The sequence below is a fragment of the Epinephelus fuscoguttatus genome, linkage group LG2 (assembly GCF_011397635.1).
Source record: "Epinephelus fuscoguttatus linkage group LG2, E.fuscoguttatus.final_Chr_v1".
In the NCBI taxonomy this organism is placed as follows: Eukaryota; Metazoa; Chordata; class Actinopteri; order Perciformes; family Serranidae; genus Epinephelus; species Epinephelus fuscoguttatus.
The window spans coordinates 19367658-19390282 of record NC_064753.1 but is presented as its reverse complement, the minus strand read 5'-3'; the positions used below and the strand labels follow the sequence as shown (position 1 = coordinate 19390282).

The window sequence follows — 22625 nt, the reverse complement described above, 5'->3', positions numbered from 1 at the left end:
GGTTCTTTTCTCCTGTTTTTTAAAATAAGATTATTTAAAAAAGGGGGGTAAGCAGATGTTGGAATTGGTTGAGATGTAGTCAGAGCCTTTTATCTCCTGAGTGTGAAATCTTTTCTTTGGTGTTGGTGTTAACTGGATAAAGAGGCTGAGGGCAGTATGTAGCAGGTGGGGAGATTGTCTGTATTCACCTGAACGTTTAAAGCTTCTCATGTCACCCAAACCAAAATGGGAAAATGCCCTAAAATATGCAGGTAGGGTATTTTTGTAGCCTGGTTCCAGACCATAGACCCCGCCCACTCAACTGAGTAGGCTTGCATCTCTGGTGTGGCATACTGCAATGAATTTGCGATTTATCTCGTCCAAAAGATGGAAGGACCAATGAACGCCAGGGGTGGGGGCGGGTCTAGTGATTAGCCAATCAGTGCCACGCTGATGTCAAGTTGTCCACCGGTGGGTAACTGGTGAGGATAGCAACAATGGCGACCGCTACAGATCCTACAGACCATATTAACGATGCTATTGAGGTATTTCGCCACTACTTGCGTTTTCGGCACCCCTGGGGCATGGATACTAATGACGTCAGATTCTGGGTGAGTCACTGATCTCTACTGATTGGTTAGGAAAAAATCAAATTCCCTCCCCCTTGTAAATCGCCTTCAATGGAGGCGATGTCAGACTGAAGGTTCTGGGAGCTTCACTCTGACACTCAGGCTAGTATTTTGGGGGGGGGGGGGGTAGTAAAAACAAAATCTCCCAGTCACATTAAAAAAAAGTAAATATCTATATACAATATGTTTTAAAAAAAAATTAAAATTCATTTAAAAAGTACTTTTATTAATTGAAAATGTCACATTTTCAACCCTTTTTAATCTTGGTTAAAAACTTAACCCGGTAAGGCTTGCGTCCCATGTACTGCTGTGTTCAGGCTACCAGTGACAAAGCAACAGGCTGCAAGTCATTTCCAGTGGAAGCTGGTGACAGCTACAAACGGATACCTGACACTTACGATGATATTAATAATAGATCAATTTGGTATAGCACCTTTACAGAAATAAAATTCACAAAGTACTTTACAAAAGAAGCCCATAGAAATATACAATCAGTGCTATCAAAGGCAATACAAAAATAAAAACAAAAGCCACAAAATAAAAGTAGAGGAAAACATAGACCAAATACAGGCAGCTGAGATCCCCAGAAGAAACGCCGTAGGCTTCTACGGAAACTGCAGACTGTAGACTCATAATGGAAGAGAGTTGGAGCCACGACTTCAAAGGCACAATCACCTTTTGCTTTCAGTCTAGTCCAGTGGGGAATAGTCAGTAAGCCCTAATAGTATTAATGCATTTTGTTCATAGGCGCCTTTCAAAGCACTCAAGGACACTTTACAAGATATAGTCAAAAAAAAAACAAGCAGCAATGTATCTGCAGATCATAAAATCAAACAAGTCCGTAATATACAATAAAAGTTAATCAAATGACAAAAATCTTAGATATAAATACTGGGTGTAAAATCATCATCAGTGCAAGTCTCAATATGTGTGTCACCATTAAATCAGACCGAACACGCCAGCGTAAAAAGGCTCTATAACCCATGGTAGTCAAGTGGGTAGATGGTGATATGAGTTTAACCAAAGAGTGAACGAGAATAGCAGCGCTCTAAGGTGTAAGTGATTGGCAAAGACAATTAATATTTAGTAGATGAAAGTATGGAGACCGAGTGACATTAGTGATGTGGGTCTCAAAGGACAATGTACTGTCCAGGATGACACACAGACTCTTAACTTTAGGGGATTGGAAGGACCTTGGAGTCATTTGGGCTATGATCAGATGACCTAAGAGATTTGCTGGCAATATAGGGATGGAGAGCGTCACAGATATACTCAGATGCCTCACCACGAAGGGCTCGATATGCAAGAACAAGTACCTTAAAATCAATCCTAAACCTGATGGAAAGCCAATGTAAGTAATGTAAAATGGGTGCAATGTGTGTTGTCCTGCTGGATCTGGTTAACAGCCTAGTAGCAGTGTTCTGGAACATTTGTAGGTGGTTCAGAAATGAGACTTGTCGCACTTTTAGGGTGGCATGCTACAAATCAAAATTGAGTTGACCTCAACTTTTTTGTCAACCAATATAATGTTCGTCTGAACACAGCATAACTATGTCAACAAGCACATGAGCAACACTTCACTGGCCATTTGGTGACAATGTAGCTGACCACGCTGTAGCTTTGCTGCTCATGGTGTCACAGACCATAAGGCTGAGTACTTAGCAGCGACCCTGGGTCAATTTCGACCCGTGGCCCTTAGCTGCCTGTCATCCCAGCTCTCTCTTCCCGTTTTTCTGCCTACGTTTGGCTGTGCTATCTAATAAAGCAAAAAGTAAAAAAAAAAAAAAAAAAAAAAAGTCTTAAATTTTTTTTTGCTGACCTATTTTGATAGACCACCAAACCATTCATTTCCGAAGTATAAAAAAGAAGGAGCCCTTAGATATTTGCATGCCATACATTGTTCCTCTTACATCTTTTACATCTCCTCTCTGTTTCACTCATTCACCAACACATTCAAATGCACACCAGCAGCACCTTGTCTGCTGGGAGTTGTTTAGCGTGCTTCGAGAAGGAAACCAAATGTTGTCTGTGCAGCCGAGTGTGCCACTAAAGATTATTTCAGAGCGAGATGGGGAGCAAGTGGAGTGAATGAGGAAGACTAGGAGACATCGCACAGGCAAACCTGGCACACTTACTCTATCAAATAAGTCCAACTGCCAGCGAGATGCCTGCTGAAAACGAGCAATTTGCTGCCTTTTTTTTTTTTTTTTTTTTTTACCCTCACATCATTTGTCGCCAAGAGGACATCCTGCATAAAGTCATGGGAAGCTTCCCTGCCTGCATCGATAAATTGCTTTCCACTTGTCACCTGTTCTGACTTCATCGCCGAGCTCTCGTAGAAAATGAGATCATTTCTGGTAATTGCTCGGAAAAAAAGTCACTGGTGCTGACTCTCTGCCAGACAGTTCCTGGCTTTTCATCAGTAGCTTTCAGCACCAGAGGATAAGGGTAGAGATGAAGTATAAAAAAAATACAAACCCTCTATTAGATCGGAGCTCACCTCATCAAATCATCATTTGCAGTAGCTCACACATTCCACAGTCCTGCGAGTCCACGCTGTATCTCACCTTTTCTTCTTTCTAAGTGTAAAACACACAGATTTTAAACCACGTCCCACCTCCTGGCCTCGGGTCTGTGTTCCCCTTGATCAGCTTGACATCTTCTCTGCTCACCTTTGTCGTTTCCGTCATCCTCGAGTGTAATCCAGTGGAGCAGAAACATCTTAAAAATAACCCTGGAAAAAATGCAGCCTATAGTCCCTAACCCATAACCTCTGGAGGCCCTGGAGAGTTTACAGGCCCTCCAGGACTTTTACACAACTCACCTCTTTGCCCTCACGTCACAGCCCATCACGGTCTGTCCATCTGCTCCCCGACTGCCGCTCCTGAAGAAACGCTTTCCATGCAAGGCAAAGGAAAAGAAGTCAGCTGTTCTGTAAGCTCAGAGAGCGACTGGAGTATGACACTGGAGGCTTAGTGAATACAAGGCGGAGGTTGAGAGTTTTTGACAGGCAGATAAAGACATGATTAAGACATAATGCTTTAATTACTAACTGAGAAAAGTTTTGTGTTTTTTTAAAAGTGGTTAGACAGTTGAATACCCATCTTGGCAGATCAGCGTGACAGCAAAATTAGAGTTTCAAGCTGCCAGGCCTGTGAATTTAAATTTTGTTGCTTGAACAGTTAATCTGCCTTTTACTCTAAATGCCTTTTATTTGGGTAATTCTCTCAGCAGGCAGGGAAATATGAAAATGAAAGACAATGAATTGTTCACTGAGGGGGCTTATTCTACTTTTATTTATACAGTGTGGTCCAATAAGAGTGAGTCTTGCACAAGTGCCCTGCATACATTAGACAATAAAAATTAGATATAACATGTTGCTATTATAAAGCGGTCATGAGCATGGTCACCAGCAGTCAAACTGAGACTACCTGTTGCACTATGGTGGGTAATGATGGTCCTACTACTAATGCGGGCAGCGTTATGAGCACAGAATGGACAAGGCCATTGCCAGAACTGTAAAGGATTGTGATGAATCATAGTGAATGTTAAAAGGATAAAAGCAGCCATCAAAACAGTAATAAATGATGAAATACAAACTATGGATTCAAAACGTTTTATAAAACTAAAATGTCTCAAAAGAAAATTCAGATGAGGATAAATTAATGAGTTGTACTTCATCTAAATGAAGCAAAATGTTTGATGCTTTTTATGCCAAGTTTATATAGAAAAATCCTTGTCGCGAGATCTTGTGAAGAAGTTTGATTTCCTTAAAGGAATCCTCACCACCAAGATGATAATTTGCATATCAGTTACTCAACTTATGTTGAATCTGTGAAGAAAACTGTTTTTCTCGTATGCCTCCACTGCAAATGAAGAATTTAAAAACTGAGAGAATTCCTGATATATTAAAGCCATGGTGGACCAGGTTTAACAAAAGCAAAACTATATCAGAACATTCATTAACAAACTCCCACACAACTCTTGCAGTATTATCCAAGTCTCATTTATCCAGTCGTATCATCTGTAGTTCCCAAACACAGCTAAATCCTGACTTAACATGAAACTCTTTTCTAAGCCAGACTCCATTGACAAAAACAGTAATTTTACCTCACTGAACACAGGAGCTGCTGGTCTACTGCCACCATGATCATGAGGGTTCTTTTGTATTATTGCGAGACTTTGGTGTTTTACAAGGTTAGTTCGGGTTCAGCAAAGTCACACATTAACAGAAACAAACTAACAGATCCAGGCAGCAGTAGACCAGCAGCTCCTGTTCAGTGAGGTAAAATTACTGTTTTTGTCAATGGAGTCTGGCTTTAAAGAGAGCATAGATGAGTTTCTCTCTAAGTTCAGTTTTAAATAGTAAGGTTTGTGTGTGTTTGGAAAGTACTGAGCATACAACTACATAAATGAGACTTGGATTATACAGTTTGTAAGTGGATGTTTTGACATAGTCGTGCTGTCGTTAACAGCGGCCCCCCTGTGACTGCAGTTCATCAAGAATTTTCTCATGTTCTTAGATTCTTTGTTTAGCTGAGACGTGTGAAAAACAAAGTATTTTTTCACAAATTCAGTGCAGCACAGGGTGAGTACTTGATAAACAAATGGTCATTTGGTGGGTGCAGTATTCATTTTAGTGCAGAAGTGATAGAAGAATGAAAAACAGTTTCCTCACACACACAGCAGAGTGCACATCTCTTCTAACTGAGAGGAAAAGGACGTTTGTGTTCTAGTGTACAGAGTGCTTTGTTAAACCCAGCCATTGCTAATGTCAGACCACTTTCTAAAACTGTGACTGAAAATAAAATAATAAATCCAACAAACAAGTTGCTGCCCGACTGTACGAGCGAAACTATCACATTACTAACCAAAGCTTGAGATAATAGGTTGACACCTGTTCAGCATTGGCACCTACTGTAACACCACTTTTGGTCTCTGAGTCGTCAGCCATTGCCAGATGATGTGTTGTCAGTATTTTCATCCAACAATGGTTGCAAAATTATGTAAGTGTTAGTTTTTTAAAAGTTTTGAAGGATTAAATGCAGTTCATGTTTTTGCAGGAAAAGATGAAGAGTAAGAACAAGCTGGTGCCGCGGCTCTTGGGGATCACCAAAGAGTCTGTGATGAGGGTGGACGAGAAGACCAAAGATGTGGTGCAGGAGTGGCCGCTTACCACCGTGAAGAGGTGGGCAGCGTCACCCAAGAGCTTCACCCTGGTAAGACACACATGCAGAAATTGTATCTCTGAGTGGAGGCTGATCCACCAGGATTTATCACCAGAATTCACAAGGTTTCAGTACTCCTGGCTTTGTTCTGTCATTTTATCTTTTATCATTCAGTCTACACTGAGCATATATATCCCTAGCAGTAAATCAGAAGGACAGGCTCACAGTAAACCCAACTGTTCTCTGCAGTGGCCGTAAAACAATCACCGTAGTGCTCAGTCTGCCTCTCCTTTCACTCCCTCGCACACTTCAGTTATTGAACAGACTCTTTTGTCTTCCCTGTCAATATCTCCTTTGTGTCAGCACCCAGAGTCAATGAGCAACATGGATTTAATCTTGCAGATCTCGCAGATGTACTGTCTCTATTAAATTAACAAACTCTGTCGTGCTGTTAATTCGGCAGAGTGTTTTGTGGTCTGGGCTGTGTGTTTTTGTGACGCAGGGGTTCAGAATGGTTTCAGAGGTATGATTTGTCCCTCTAACATTAAAGGAGTCATACTGTTTGATCTGTTAGAAAATGGATGGGGCCACCCTGCCACCCCGTTGAGTTATAGCGAAAGTATTCCCATATGAGGTCTGTAGATCTTTGCTAAGAAAAGTCCTCCAGCTCGGTTTCCTACATAAAATTTTCTCCGAGATGCTTCTTGCTTTAATCTGACTCTCTGCGTGTTGCAGCAGTTTGGTGTCACCCAATGCAATGTGTGGTTTTCATCTGACACTAGCTGGCTTCATGGATTCACATTAATCCTCCCAGTAAATCCTCAGCCTGTGTACAGCACAAGCTCTGCAGTGGTTACTTTCCTTACAGTCCAGTGTGAAATGCATGTTAAAGATTAGACTGTGAATGTCTATGTGTATGTGTGTGTAGGACTTTGGGGAGTACCAGGAGAGCTACTACTCGGTGCAGACCACTGAAGGGGAACAGATCTCTCAGCTTATTGCCGGTTACATCGACATCATCCTCAAAAAGGTGAGACATTGATCTCTGGAGACACAGATGAATCATAATCAATCGATAAAGATCTGTTAAAGCTTGACATGCTCAGGCTGCTGTGTTGTACAGCTGTGGTTAAATCAAAAGAAGTACAGAACAGCTGTACATTGTAAGAACTCAAATAATTGTTCCCTGCATGCATATTACTGTCTCTTCTTTCCTCAGTTAAGAAAGTTGATAGAAATATGTAATTTTTTTTGCTTATACCTTCAAAATACTGAAAGATTTTTCTGCACACCTGTCAAAGGGCAGCGCAACTTGAACAAAAACTAGTGCACACTGTTTTGCTTTCTCCTGGTTTCTTTCTCATGGCATTTTACTTTAAGTGGCTTTCATCTGGTCCATTCAAAGCCTAAAAATAGGCATTAAATGTGTCAGTCTCAGACCAATTTCCTACTCTGAATCACTGGGTGAATCTGGGCCCCAGGTTTCCTTTTATGTGACACCAAAGCCAGCATTTAAGATCAGGGTTGCTTTTTTTTTTTTTTTTTAAATTTAGTATTTGTTGATTCAGTATTTGGTGTATTTTTCTCTCCGCTGCAGAAGCAAAGCAAGGACCGCTTTGGATTAGAAGGCGATGAGGAGTCGACCATGCTTGAGGAATCCGTGTCCCCGAAAAAGTATGTAAATTAGTAACTTAAAACTAGTGAAACAGTTTTGACTTTTTCCAGCCATGCAGTGAGCATGACTCAGCGGATATGAGTCGGTGGACTCAAAAACTCTTGGATAGATTGCCACGAAATATGGTGCAAACATTTGTGTTCTCCATGTGTTCTGTACTGTAACAACTCAATCTGTCCAGTGTTTGGGTTCATGACCTGCAAAACTTCATGCTACTTTGTGTTTAGTGCAAACCAGCAAATTTTAACATTACACGCTAAACTGAGATAGTAAATGTTATAATTGCAAACATCACCATTTTAGTAGTGTCATTGTAAGAGTGTTAGCATGCTAATGTTAGCATTTAGATCAAAGCAACACAGTGCCAAAGTATAGCCTCGCAGAGCTTCAAGCACGGCCGTAGATTCACAACCTAAGCTTGCTGAAACCAGAGAACGAGCAGGGTTTCTTGTCACTGGAGACAGTTGACGTCTTTCTATTAGCAGGACAGGACAATGCTGTAGAAAACGTACTTGCATAGAGAAAGCCAGGGTTGAAATCAAGTTTGTGTCCCACATCTGTCCCCGGTTTTACTATCAACTGTCCCAGACTTAAAACAACTGTCCCAAATTTAAGTCATAGTTTTCATTCATTCATTCATTCATCTTCTAACCGCTTCATCCTCTTGAGGGTCGCGGGGGGGCTGGAGCCTATCCCAGCTGACATCGGGCGAGAGGCAGGGTACACCCTGGACAGGTTGCCAGACTATCACAGGGCTGACACATAGAGACAAACAACCATTCACGCTCACATTCACACCTACGGACAATTTAGAGTCGCCAATTAACCTAGTCCCCAATCTGCATGTCTTTGGACTGTGGGAGGAAGCCGGAGTGCCCGGAGAGAACCCACGCTGACACGGGGAGAACATGCAAACTCTGCACAGAAGGGCTCCCACGCCCGGGATCGAACCGGCAACCCTCTTGCTGTGAGGCGAGAGTGCTAACCACCACACCACCGTGCCGCCATCATAGTTTTCATTTTACATAATAAATATAGTTTTATTACAAACTATGCAATTTACCTTCACTCGACTACACTGACTCACTCTGGCCCACCATGGAAGATCTGCTGGCTGCTTCCTGCACTTATATCTGGGGAAAAGAAAGATATAACCCTTGCCTAGCAGTTTGACCACAGACATTTTCCATTCTTCTTTTAGTCATTGGTTGAGTTAATGTTTCCTGTTCATTTCTAAATGTTTGATTAATGAATGCATCACTGCAAACTGCAGTGCAAAAATGCAAACCTGTTTCTGATATCGGCATACAGCGATGGACGTTGAGTTTCTATTTTTAACAACACTATAACAGCGTCATAGTTGAACAATAAGTTAAATTTGAGTTCATATGTACATCCTTCTCGTCACTATCTCCTTGCTGCTTTTCCCTCCCTAAACCCATCAGTCTCTGTCTCTCACACACGCTCACAGTGGCTGTCACTGTGGCTTTCATCAGGGGGCTTCCTTGTTTTGCTGCCGCCGCTGATGTTGTTTAGCCACCTCAGCATTTTGATGACCGCAGGGTTTTTGCACCGTCACATCTCTCTCTATGATTGATACTGTGTGTGTAAGCGCATGTGAGATGTAGCTTAGAGCCCATGTCACGTTTTTTGAATTTTAACACCTAACAATTAAATTGAGATATATCCCATGGTGCATAAACATAATAATTTCATTTATACTGTTGTCCCAGACACTGTATCTTTATATCCCAGGTGCTATTGTTATTGCCCTTGGGACAATGGGACATCCTTAATTTTGAACGCTGGAGAAAGCTTTACAAAAGCAAGAAAATGGAAATAAAAAACTGGACAACAAAGTTGTACAAATTAATCCTTTGAGTATAGTTCCTTTATGATAGTGTTATAGTCCGATAGAAACTGAGGTATGATGACGGTTTGTCCATAAGCTGAAAGCAGCACACAAAGTTATTGCATATTATCCTCTCAAAACACAATATCAGACTGGGTCCTTTTTCAATTTCCTCCTCACCACCGCCCTTGACCACAGCTAACACATCCATCTTCCAGGAACTCATTTCACCACATGAACACCTCCTCAGCCGGACTTTATCCTGAGTGATAATCATTATGTGAGGAAATTTTGCAGCACTGGACAAGCAAAGGCCTTATCTGAACATTTCCTGATTAGATGTGTATTACTTCATTTATCCACGGTGGACTCTCTGTGCGTAACTGAAGCCCCTTTTTCCTGTCCAGCCTCAATTGATATTGCTTTCCTGCTTTAAAACTGAGAGAGGATTTGCTGCAATTGTTGTATTTTCCTCTCCCTTTTTTTCTTTTATCTGGGCGTGCACGCAAAGCTGAAGGCAGAAGTCTTTAATACTGCAAACACATAGCAAGCCAAACTCTGGAAGGTCTTATCTGAAGAAAAACAAAACAAAGCTTTGTCTTCCAGAAGTATACAGTGGGAAGACTCCGCAGTGTCGGTCTGCTTTGTGTTAGTGGTCCCACTGTCACAAACGAACACAACCACATTTCTTGGTGTTAAATCCCTTTCCTGAATATACTCACGCACAGTCAAGAAGTAAAAACTCTCTTTTTGTCTTCTTTTTGCTCACTTTTTTCTTCATGTTTTTTGCCATTGTTACAGCTTACCTCTGATGTATAACCACAGTGCAGCTTTATTTTACACTTTTATTTGTCTTCTGCTCCATTAGCAAGCTCTTTGGCTGATGGTGTCTTTGTGTTTGCGTCTGTATATCATGTTAGTGTATACATATTGGACTATGTATTTGCTCTGTTTTTAGTTTGTCAGTTATTTATTGATCTGAATTTGCTTTCGATTACCCTTTTCACGTCTGTATAAGAGAAATGACAAACTCTTAAAGAAAAAAGCTATGTGGGCTGTATTTACATGGCTATGTGAAGACTAGAGGAACAACATAGTACTTTTCTTACACTGAAATGTGCTTTGCTCTCTGTTAAGTATTTCTAAGCCGGGCATAGCATGCATGGTGCAAAGGTGGGAGGGAAGGTGCAAACGGATGGGAGTGTCATTCATATGAGGCAGTACAAAGGGAATCGTTGGTATTTTGGTGGAAATGATCTGCCTGATAAGGTCTGATAACTGAGAATAGACATTAAAGAGGACCAGGCCTGCTTCCAATGAAACCTCACTCAGCTATTAAATTAATGATTCTGTCAGTAGAGTGCTGCAGGGATGACATTTATTTGTCAGCCAGCCCAGAACTTAGCGTCACCCTGGTTCCAATTGGATTTTTTTCATTGGATTTTGGATTATTGCACATAATAAGCTGCATGGCAAACTCAAGTTTATGATACACGTTTTGTGTAGCAAGATAATCTTCACAAATATACACCACTTTTATTTTATGTAGTGTATGCAATCACTGGAAGTTAAGCTACCGAACTATAAACGAACTACACCACGGTCTCATGACTTCAACATCACCACCACAACAAGGCTATAAAGCTGCTCGGCTTGATGACATCTGTAGTCTCATTTAGCCACTTGTTAGCAACTGCCTTTTTTAAGACAATTAAAGCTTCAGAATTCACGAGTGAGGTATCTACTGAGTTTTTTTATGTTGTTGAACAAAAACCTTTGAAGCTTGTGTTAACCACAGCCCTTACTTCAGTCATCCAACCAATAACACATTCAAAAAACTCACTGACTTCCATGCATGAGAGCCAGGAGTGCTAAAATGCTAACTCATTTCTGGGTTTTAGGACTCATCCGTGCAGCACTCTGTACTGCCCAACAAAGACAAAGAGCAGTAACTAAAAGCATGTAAGCTAAACTGAAACTGATAAATAGAAAATGTATTACCTTGTTAAACAGATGAATATTTTACACTCCGGTTTGGACAAGGTAAGCTAAGATAGGTTTTGCCGGACTACTTTAGCTGTTAGTTCTTGTCTTAGTTTTATTTGAGTTAGCTACTGCCTCATTTATGTGGGATAACACAGCTGGATTACTAATGTGTTAGACTGTCAAAACTATTTTACAGTTACAAGAAACAAGTTGGAAAGAGTGGGTTTATTTAGCTGTAGATAGGCTAACTGTTGCTATGTTAGCAGCTAGCTTTAATGGTGTGGTTTAGCTAATTTATATTAGCTACTGCCTCATTCATGTGGGATAACACAACAGCTGTAGCTAAGGCTAGCTGCTGCTATGTTAGCAGTTAGCTTTAACAGAGTGTTTTAGCTAATTTAAGTTAGCTACTGCCTTATTTATGTGGGATAACACAACAGGATTACTAATGTGTTAGACTGTCACAATTTTTTTATAGTTACAAGAAACAAGTTGGAAAGAGTGGGTTTATTTAGCTGTAACTAAGGCTAGCTGTTGCTATGTTAGCAGCTAGCTTTAATGGTGTGGTTTAGCTAATTTAAGTTAGCTACTGCCTCGTTTATGTGGGATAACACAACACAACAGGATTACTAATGTGAAGAGTGTCACAATAAATTTCACAGTTACAAGAAATAGGTTGGAAAGAGTGGGTTTATTTAGTTGTAGCTAAGGCTAGCTGTTGCTATGTTAGCAGCTAGCTTATACAGTGTTGTCTGGCTATTTTAAGTTAGCTACTACCTCATTTATGTGGGACACAAGAGACAGGTAGGAAAGAGTGGGTATGTTTAACCGTAGCTAAGGCTAGCTGTTGGTATGTTAGCAGCTAGCTTCAACAGTGTAGTTTAGTTCAGTTTTGTAGTTTTGCAAACTGTACATGCTGTTTTTTTTCTATTAAATTACAGATTTCCATGGCATATTGACATTTTACAGTGTAAAACACATATGGTTCTAACTCATTATTTGACCTCATTAGTTTCTGCATTTGGGCTTTGTAGGGCAGAACAGCTTCTTACTGGGTGACATGCACAATTGTAAATTTAATTTTTAGAATCTTCACCATCTGTCTCTGGTTAAATGTAAATACATCACCCCACAAATCTGCAGCCACTCGGCATCCAGACAACTATTTCATTTTCCTACTTGGAGAACATTTGGTGCACTTTCATCATCATGCTCCACCATGATTGGCACAGCTTTTTTAAAGCTGTGAGACAAGTAATTTGAGTGGCTGAAAGGGATAATAATTAATCACCACTCCCCCTGATTTATTTTTCACCTCACTCCCTTTGGTGATAAATGCCAGTGAGCCTATATGAATAAAATTAGCAGGTGTTCTTGGAAAGCCTTCATTCTCTGTGTTGGTCACTGCGCAATTTAAATGGATCCCTGCGAGTCTCAGGCTTTATCAACCAAGCGCACATTAACTGCGATTTTCTCAGCTTGAGCTGTAAACTTCAATGACAGCGTGATCTGAATCTAAATTAGTATAAATTAATGTAACTTGCCAGATTGACTCTCTAAAAGAGAATGTTTGAATTGTTTTTATTCTGAATGTACCATTCTACTTTGACTTAAGAGAGGACTTCATTTGAAAATCATGGTATTTTAAAGACAAGTGATTATCCCATAACATTTCTAAATGTTGCACTAATTTCCTGTTTGTGTGCCTGCAGGTCCACCATCCTTCAGCAGCAGTTTAATCGTGTAGGCCGGGCGGAGCATGGCTCAGTGGCACTGCCGGGGGTGATCCGCTCCGGCTCCATTGGCACAGAGTCGCTCAGCATGGGCACCATGCCATCTGCTCAACAGCAGATCACAATGGGTCAGATGCACCGTGGACACATGCCACCGCTTGTAAGAACAGTAAAATGGCTCTCAGTATGATGTTTGTGTAGTCTCTATTCACTGATGAAGTCCTGTTAAAGGAGCCACTAACACAAGAGTTTGTTTTGAGCTGATCCAATAGACAGTATTGTCATCTTTTTCCTTCCTACACAGAATAGAAATTAGTTTCAAAGGGGCCAATCATCTTCCCTTTGTAAGCTCTCTTAAAATATCCCTCTAGACTGCATTCTGTGTGAAATTAACCTGTTTGTCCTTCCTGTATGCGTAGAGTTCAGCACAGCAGGCTCTGATGGGAACAATCAACACCAGTATGCAAGCTGTGCAGAAGGCCCAGATTGACCTAGGAGAGGTCGACAACCTGCCACCACTGGGACAGGACATGGTATGAAACCCTCACACACTATATACATATATTTAAATGCATGCTTTCAGTGAAAATCATAGTCATACAGGGTTATAAATAATAGTGCTGTCTACAGCATAACAGCCATGTTTAGGTGCATTTTATACATGCAAAGTACTGACTTTTGGTGTGGTTTCCTCATGTGTGCGTAGGCGTCCAAGGTGTGGGTCCAGAACAAGATGGATGAGTCAAAACACGAGATCCACTCCCAGGTCGACGCCATCACTGCAGGAACAGCCTCCGTTGTCAACCTCACAGCTGGTCAGTGGCACCAGCATGACTCAGCAGATTGTGTATTGTTAATTAGATATCAAGGCCTGGATTTACAGTAATTCATGAAGCAATGAAGTAAGCAATGTTGCACAGCCTTTGTGGGACTGATCTAAAACTTTTCAGAAATGCTTAATGAAACCAGCCAAAGTGTTAAGTTGTGCCCACAGTTTAACAAGTGCATTTTAGGAGTTTTTCTGTAGAGTTAAAATTATCTGGCCAATTAGTGACTTTAAAGCAGATACTTTATGTCAGTGTGGCGTTCGTTAACATCACCGTAGAGCCTGTATAAAGTCTAATACTTCCCCCATATCCTGCTGTGGTTTGGTTAATATGCACTGGTGAAGGTGTCTTTTGACTTTTTGCCATTCTGAGCCATTCCAAGTATAAATCGGTTGTTTTTTGTTTTATCTGTGCTTTGGAGTGATAAGAATTTACCTATAATTTCTGTACTTTTTTCAGCTTATTTTCCTTTTCTGACTGATGTGATAATGCAGTCTCTAATCTCAGTTAAAGGAAAACATTTTTGTCTCTTGGTTGAATGGTGAGGCTGTTTACAAGAGTCTTTGAATCTTAAGAAGACGCACCAGAGTGCGGTGGCATTTTTCTCTGCTTGGGTTTGGATAAGCTTTGTTTTATTCACTTCTTGAAGACTCTATTTATCTGATGGCCTTTATTATTCTGTCCTCTCTCACTATACTCAGGTGATCCGACTGACACAGACTACACCGCCGTGGGCTGCGCCATCACCACCATCTCCTCCAACCTGACAGAAATGTCAAAGGGTGTGAAGCTGCTGGCTGCACTGATGGAAGATGACGTGGGCGGAGGTAATGACCTGATGAGGGCCGCCAGGACACTGGCAGGGGCCGTGTCTGACCTGCTGAAGGCCGTGGAGCCGGCTTCTGGAGAGGTGAGCGAAGGAAGCCCACACCCTGAGATAATGATAGTATATCTTAATACTGTACATTTTAGTATCATAACAACATTTCTTGTCTTCATTTTGCTTTTAAAACCAGCTGTTAAGGATAGCCTTCCCTTCTTTCCCTTCCCTCTGTTTATCTTACATGTTAAAGGTGGCAGATGTACTTTGTTTTAAAGTTGAAGTTCAGTGTGGCAAATAAAGCCTGAAGGACATAATGGGAAATATTAGTGTAGAAATAGAATTGTAAAAGGAAGACAAAAAAATTACACGCCATATTGAGCCCAAACCAAATGGAGAGTGAGGGCACATGAATAGAGAGCGTGGATAAAAAGTGACAGAAAATGGAGACTAATGTGTGAAAGTGAAGCCTGATGCTGGATTTGAGCCCATGAAGCAAGCAAACTTTTCACCATTTGTGTTAATTGTAATGCCAGATTTTTTGTGTGTATTTGGTTGTTTACACAAAGTCTTTTTTATATCCAAATTGACAACCTAAAAAGTTAATCAAATCTGTCATGGAGTACCTCTGCTCTGAGACAATGTATGATCTCTTTATAACACAGTTTCTCTCCTGCTCCTCCAAACTACACCTGATTATATTAACATCCTCCACTGCTGTCTGGCGTCAGCTAACTGAATTGTCTGTGTCGGTCTTAATAAAGACCTCAGGCTGAGGCTGAATGTCAGTTTGTGCCTTTATGGAAATAGAACTTGCTTAAAATCTCTGCAAAGGACACTTAATAGGACTGTAATGTTCTCACTGATGTCTTTTAAGAGTTTGTTGTTGTTTTGTTGTGGAAGTATCATTCAGAGGTTAATGTACTGTACAGTTGTAGGTTGGTAATCTGCATAATGCACAGGTCTGTTTAGCTGTGGGACAACCCTGAGCTATATGCACTTGTGCATTACGCATGCAAGTAGTTGGGAAGATAACTGGTATCCTGGAGGGTAGTTAGACAAAGAGATATGGGCTCTTTGTTAGAGTTAACTTTGTCTTGGAGTAGAAATGTGATAATTGTTTTGTTAAAACTGATAACGTGTGAGGCACTGTGCAGTGTGCAGTACTCAAATGGCACTGATGTTTTTTAGATGCAGCATACAGCGCAGTAAAACACATTACAGGTTACTTAGAAGCCATATTTCAAGATGCAAGATGATGCAGTTTCCAACCAGGCATCCAAATGCAGTTTCACATCCTTATGGTTTTCTGTGTGTGTCTTTGCGTGTGTGTGTGTGTGTGTGTGTGTGTGTGCGCGCACATGCAGCCCAGACAGACTGTGCTGACAGCAGCAGGCAGCATCGGCCAGGCCAGTGGAGACCTCCTGCGCCAGATTGGAGAGAACGAGACAGACGAGAGGTTCCAGGTAACACTGCACCCCGTCCATTTATCATCGTCATCGCCGCCGTCTGTGTAATATTCAAAGAAAACTCAGTCCTCAGGAACTCAAGTTAATCAAAAACAGATTGTAGCCAGGGGACTATAGAGGGGATATTTTGGTTCTCCAGCAGGATAGTTTTGTTTGAATCGAATGCTAGCTGTTTAACTTGTGTATTTCTTTCCTGTGGCTCACACTTTGGTGACTCATGACTGTTATGATTATACAATGTTTGCCCAGGCTGCACATACACTAGATCATATCAGCGCAACTTTTCTTACACCCTGCCTGTTGTCACGCGCAGGAGTGTGTTCCAGTGTTTTAAATTAATTCAGTAATTATGAGTTGTACATGTGTGCAGTGGGTAAATGTGTGGGGTTTTTTTTAATTAGACTGTTGATGCTGTTGAATGAGTTTACACAGTCAATTATATATTATACAAAAGCAAACACCACTGCTTTTCCAGTTAAAAAATGAAATGAGATGGCAGCTAGATGTGCTATTTCTGTGAATAGTTTCTTAGCTCCCTGATCTCCTCTCTTTTAGTGCAATTACACACAACTCTAGATATAATCTTGTGACACAGAGCTATAACTAATTATGATTTAATATTTTCTGCATCTAAATGCCATTGCCGCAGCAATTTTCATCTGTTAATGAGAATGACATGAATATGTCAGAGGAGATACTGTGCAGGTATGAGATTTTTTTTTTTCATCTTTTCCACCGTTGTTGCAGGACATCCTGATGAATCTGGCCAAAGCGGTGGCCAACGCCGCAGCCATGTTGGTCCTGAAGGCCAAGAACGTGGCCCAGGTTGCAGAGGACACCGTGCTTCAGAACCGGGTCATTGCTGCCGCCACCCAGTGTGCCCTGTCCACCTCTCAGTTGGTGGCTTGTGCCAAGGTACAATAATATGCTTGAGACTCTTATTTCATGCTCGGTAGCATGAAATGTTAGACTCACTCTGCTAAATGACTCGAATCGTATCAGTATTTGTATAATATGCACTCAATTCCCAAAAAGCAAATTCAGTGGATATTATGCAAATACTTGGAAGTAATGCACTGGCAGTGTGATGTGTTCCCATTTATTATGTCAGATCTGTCTCGGATTTGAATATTACACTTGCACAGTGGCTTACGGATGTCTTTTGGGGAAGCTATTGTTAAATCTATTTGGTTGAGTGCACGAGATAACTCCTCATTTGCTGTTTCATCTTCTCTCATAAGGAGACTGTGCGGTGAGGTTTGATAAATAGAGGTTCCTCATATACTTAAAAAACATACTCCAGTTTATCTGCAGCTAAAAAAATGAAAATGTGTTTTTTTGGAGAGTGAATATATCAGGATGCACTAAGGCACTGTTAAATACCCTGTGCCCGCATCGTATTTGCACATCTTTAATTGTACAACCCACATGCCTCTAATTAGTTTAAATGCCCTCCTGGCTCCCAGTCAGAATAGTTGCATTTACTAAACAAATCCTCACCTCTCTGCGTGGCAATGTGATGAGAACCATCTGCTGAATCCCTTTCAAATAATTTTTCCCCTCTCCTTTTTTTCCTGTTTCCTTTGTAGTCTGTGAAATGTGATTTGTGATTTAATGACGTAAAGACTTTTACGGAAATGGGTTTATGCCAATTTTAAATGTGTTTGCTTTGTGTGTTTGAGTCACATTAGGGAGGTAAGATGGAGATTACTTTGGGCAAGATTTTTATTTTACCATTTAGACATTTAAACTGGAGAAAGATGTCTGATCTTTCGTACCATGTGATGCTATTGTTTCTCTCTTTTTCACACTGGAGATTGATTAGATTATTTTTTTTTTTTATGTCCCTTCCTCCTTCACGATTGTTTTCGTAGGTGGTGAGTCCCACCATCAGTTCACCGGTTTGTCAGGAGCAGTTAATTGAAGCCGGAAAGCTGGTGGATCGCTCGGTGGAAAGCTGCGTCCAGGCCTGCCTCTCAGCAACAGAAGATGGCGAGCTCCTTAAACAGGTCAGCTTGATTAATGTCTAGACCAACGGTGCCTTCAACTCTACTGTTCCACGTATCTTTTCTGTTTTGTCTCATCATACAACAAGATATATTACAAGTTTGACCCAGATAGTACTAATTAGCAGCAAATGAGTTGACGGGATTCCTAGAATACTGATTCTCAAGCTTTTTTTTTTTTTTTTTTTTCATTTAAACCACACAGGAAGTTTTTCATTCAGAGTATTCAGCTTGTGTACTAACCTCCAGCTTAAGAAGCAATGAAGATAATTAGTCCAGTATGTTTCTCCTCAGTCTGATGGAAACAGAATAATGCAGCTTAAGAAACACAGCACTAACGTTAATGATGTGCATCTCCCGTGTTGAAGGTGAGCGCAGCAGCCAGCGTGGTGAGTCAGGCTCTGGGAGATCTCCTGCAGCATGTTCGTCAGTACACCTCAAGAGGTGAGCCTATCGGGCGCTACGACCAGGCCACAGACACCATCATGACCGTCACAGAGAGTATCTTCAGCTCAATGGGAGACGCAGGTGAGTCCAAAAGAGGTTATTTGTTGGAGATAAAAAGCTGAGTTAATGAAGGAATCATACTTGTGCATCCACATCCAGCCATTTTGGGGACTTTTTCCAGCATGGTAAATATTATAAAATAGAGATATATGTTAAAATAAATGCACTTTTTTGTGAACAAGTAGTTATGTACAGCGGTTGGGTTAAGGAAGAGATAGATTTATTGCCCTTTAGCTGAAACTTTATTTGTGATTTAAGAAGAACTCCTGGTTTAAGCAGTCATTAGTAGTAAAGCGCAACTCCACAGCCTGCTACACTGATCTAGGGATGGTGATGTCGTTCTTTGTTTGGTCAAGACTGAAATATCTTCACAACTGTTGGATGGATTGCCATAAAATACTTCACTGGCATTCATGGTGCCCAGAGGATACATTCTGACCTCTCCTGTAGCGCTACCATGAGGCTGACATCTTTAGTTAAGAGTCTTATAGGATGGATTGCCATGAAATTTCCTGAAGATTTTCATGTCCCCCTCAGTATAAATGATCACTCTGGCAAATCCTTATCCTCGTCATCTGGAGCCATCATCAGCTCCAGTATCATCAAGATTAATTTGTCCAATACTTGATGAAATATCTGCAGAACTAATGACATGTCCATGATCCTCAGCTTGGTGTTCGTACTATTTAGAAAGTATCGGCTGATTTGGCGAACATAGTTAACATTATACCTGGTAAACACCAGCATGTTAGCGTCATTGTGAGCATGTCAGCATGCCGATGTCAGTGTGCACAAGAACAGCCCACAGAGCCATTAAGCATGGCTGTAGACTCTTAACCTTGTTAATACAAGTGTCATCTGCAAAGAAAGAAATAGGCGAAAGACAATAAAATGGCTTTTATAGGGTTATTGATACATTTGGGTAGAAGTAAAAGCCAAGAAGCTATGAACAATGTGTGCAAGGTAGCTGATGGTTTGCAAGCAGAGCTCAGAGTTGGATGATTGCAGTGTTTTTATGTTTAATATCACACAAGCTGTCTTGTTTTGAATTTTATTTGGCCACACTGGTGGCAGATGGGTGCATTTCACACATTGTGAGACCTGACAAAATAGTCCGAAATCTGCCTGGTACCAACCCCAAAACCAGCGTCCCATGTCATGCTAATCAGTGCAACCCATCATAGAGTTTCCATATGATTGCAGCACATTTTGGCTCCTGTCATGTGCTGAACTTCAGTCGAAAATGTGGATGCATTTCTCAGCCAAATATCTTGTTTTTAAACAACTGATGAAAAAGCACATCAACCGTACAGAATCTAAGCTTCAAAAGTTGCTTTCCACAGCAAGTCTGCTTTCTGAGTGGATGTCTCTGTATCAGTTCGTGCTTCATCCCATCTTCTCCTCAGAGAGACTGCCGTGATGGTGGGTTTGAATGGACTGCTGTCAGCCCTGTCGAAGCCACAGAGAAAAGCTGACAGCGATGTTAGCAAATCTGACAGCAGAGAAAAAGACAGACAGATAGAAAGAGATTCGCAGAGAACGTCCCGGGCCGGCGGTCAGCTTAGCAGAATTGATTGGTTTGATAGACAAGTAGAATTTCTGTTTGCTCTGCTGAGGCTTGAAAAAACGCAGCTAGTTGGACAATACCGCCTTTGAACCGGTGTCAAATATGTCAGGTTGTGTCACACCTGGAGAAAAACACAGAGCGAATCCTTGTCTAGTGGAGTGTTGGCAGACAACTGATGCATTCACATGAGTTATCACCAGATAGCTGGTTTGGTGTGCCAGGTCTGCTTTGACAGAGAGAATATAGACAACAATCCTTTTCTTATCCCTTTAGTCGTACCTCATTAGTCTGATTCTAAGAATATTTTCAGAGGGAATTGAAAACACCAGGGCTGGTGGAACAGTTGCATCTGATTGTGTCTTCACAAGTCACCTACAGGTGTTAAAACAGTTTGCTCATGTGATTAGGGAGTGCAGTACAACTGTGCAAAAAAATCAGCCACACTGAGCTGAGTGAAAGATGTGTGTTTCTTTCATTTCTTGTTTTCTCCCACCGATGCTTTTTATGGTGCTGACATTGGAACTTTCTGTTTTTAAAGCTCACTATTGTTTACGACTTCAAACAGTCACAATATGAGTAACTCACCATCAGTCATTTTAACAAGTAAGCTTCAGATTTCGCTGACTGATACAAAATGAAATGGTGTCAAATTAAAAATTCGTGTAGCTTGTTGAAATATTTATCTGCTTCACAGATATTTGCCAGCATTACATCATTATCCTAAACATGCAACATTATCCCCAAAGCACAAGAAAGCAGACATCAAGCAAAATTTGATTATTATTGCAAGTGGTGGGGAAAAAATGAAGATTTTATTTTAATCCAAATTGTTCATGCCAGTAAACTCAGGGAGATTTCCAGCTAAAGCACAGAGCTATGCAGCTGAATTGAAACAACGTTATTGTGTTAACACGGCCAACTCTCATTAGTATGACTCATCCATTAATCCACTTCTCTCTCATATTTCCTCATCTCTCTCTCTCTCCCCTTCCCCTCGCCTCCACGTTACCTCTGTACCATTGTCACGCCTCAGGAGAGATGGTTCGTCAGGCTCGTGTTTTGGCTCAGGCCACCTCTGACCTGGTGAACGCTATGAGGTCTGACGCAGAGGCCGAGGTGGACGTTGACAATTCTAAGAAGTTGCTGGCAGCTGCTAAATTGCTGGCTGATGCTACTGCAAGGATGGTGGAGGCAGCAAAGGTAAGCAGCTTGTGAGACAGAAAGCTGAGATTTCAGTTCTCGTAATTTTGCATTTATATCTCAACGTATGTCAACAAAAAGCTGAACTGAGGAGCTTCTGTAAAACAAGCTTTATTCCATTCACAGAAAAAATCTTTTGGGTTAATCTTTTTGGGGAAATGATTTGGTTTTAATCACAGTAGTGATACTTTTTAAGATCAGATACAGGGCTGGGTTTTATTCCCTTGTCCGTACAGGCTGACCTTTTCATTGATAGCCAGAGGTGATAGAAGCTGGGCCGGATGCCACAAGAACAAGAGCGTGTGCGTGCTTGTGTGTATGTGCAAAAAGAAAAAGATTAAGGATGATGGTTTTGGGAAGTGACTTTCCTTTGATTTGTTGGTTAGATGTGATTTTTATTAATAAAAGATGACCCTTTCAAATTGTCTTCCGTAAAAAATCTTTAATTTCGAAACACCTAAACCCCAGGGTGTGTTCCTGGAAAAGGTTTTACAGTGTATTTTTTTCAGTGGCTCTGGATGGTAGAGTCAAAATCTGCCCATGTGGTGATGTTGGTCCACAGCTAATGAATTAGTGACTGTCTTTATGGGTTTGCAGAATTTTTATATTATAATTAGATTTGTTTGAATGTAGAGATCTTGTGAATTAGGAAATATGTTTTCATCTCGGTTAAAACACCTTGTGTACTTGAATTATTCCAGTCATGGTTTCCATAGATCCTTCAAAAGTCCTAAAAGACATTGAATTGATTAATGTAAAAATAAAGCCAAAATTTGTATTAAATTGTAATGTTGCATTGTAAAATCTCAAATAATTTGTCAAATCTATCATTTTTATATTTTACTGATTTTTTTTTTTTAATTGTAAAATTGGTCTTAAACTTTATTCTAAAGATTATTAAAAAAAATCTTGAATGTCTTAAATATAACTTGCCTGTAGGCACCCTGATTTGATTATTTACTCTCTATGTAACAGCAGCAGGGTGTGTCTTAGATATCCCTTTCAGACCTCAAATAAAATGTGTTTGCTTTAAGTGTGAATGGGTCAACACAAAAATTTGAGCTTTGCAGTGCTCCCAACCTGTGCTAAGTGCCGCTCTGATGCTCTTTGGTTTCTCTTGAACATAAACTTTTGCATTAAACCTATTAAAAATACCCAATAAAAGGTCCATTGCTTTGCTGGCACTATGCACCATTTTGAAAATCCA

The 22625-nt window shown here is 40.8% G+C and overlaps 1 protein-coding gene across 2 annotated transcripts in view; it reads left to right on the top strand.

Annotated features, from left to right (window-relative positions):
• Positions 1-22625, top strand: part of tln2a (talin 2a) — a 122427-nt gene that overhangs the window by 60454 nt on the left and 39348 nt on the right. For both annotated transcript variants that reach the window (XM_049601562.1, XM_049601552.1), the window contains 12 exons: positions 5672-5827; positions 6705-6806; positions 7374-7450; positions 13002-13182; positions 13442-13555; positions 13729-13837; positions 14551-14759; positions 16037-16135; positions 16886-17053; positions 18013-18147; positions 18513-18672; positions 21252-21418. In XM_049601562.1, coding sequence (XP_049457519.1) covers positions 5672-5827; positions 6705-6806; positions 7374-7450; positions 13002-13182; positions 13442-13555; positions 13729-13837; positions 14551-14759; positions 16037-16135; positions 16886-17053; positions 18013-18147; positions 18513-18672; positions 21252-21418 — 1677 coding nt within the window. The remainder of the gene's footprint in view (positions 1-5671; positions 5828-6704; positions 6807-7373; positions 7451-13001; positions 13183-13441; positions 13556-13728; positions 13838-14550; positions 14760-16036; positions 16136-16885; positions 17054-18012; positions 18148-18512; positions 18673-21251; positions 21419-22625) is intronic.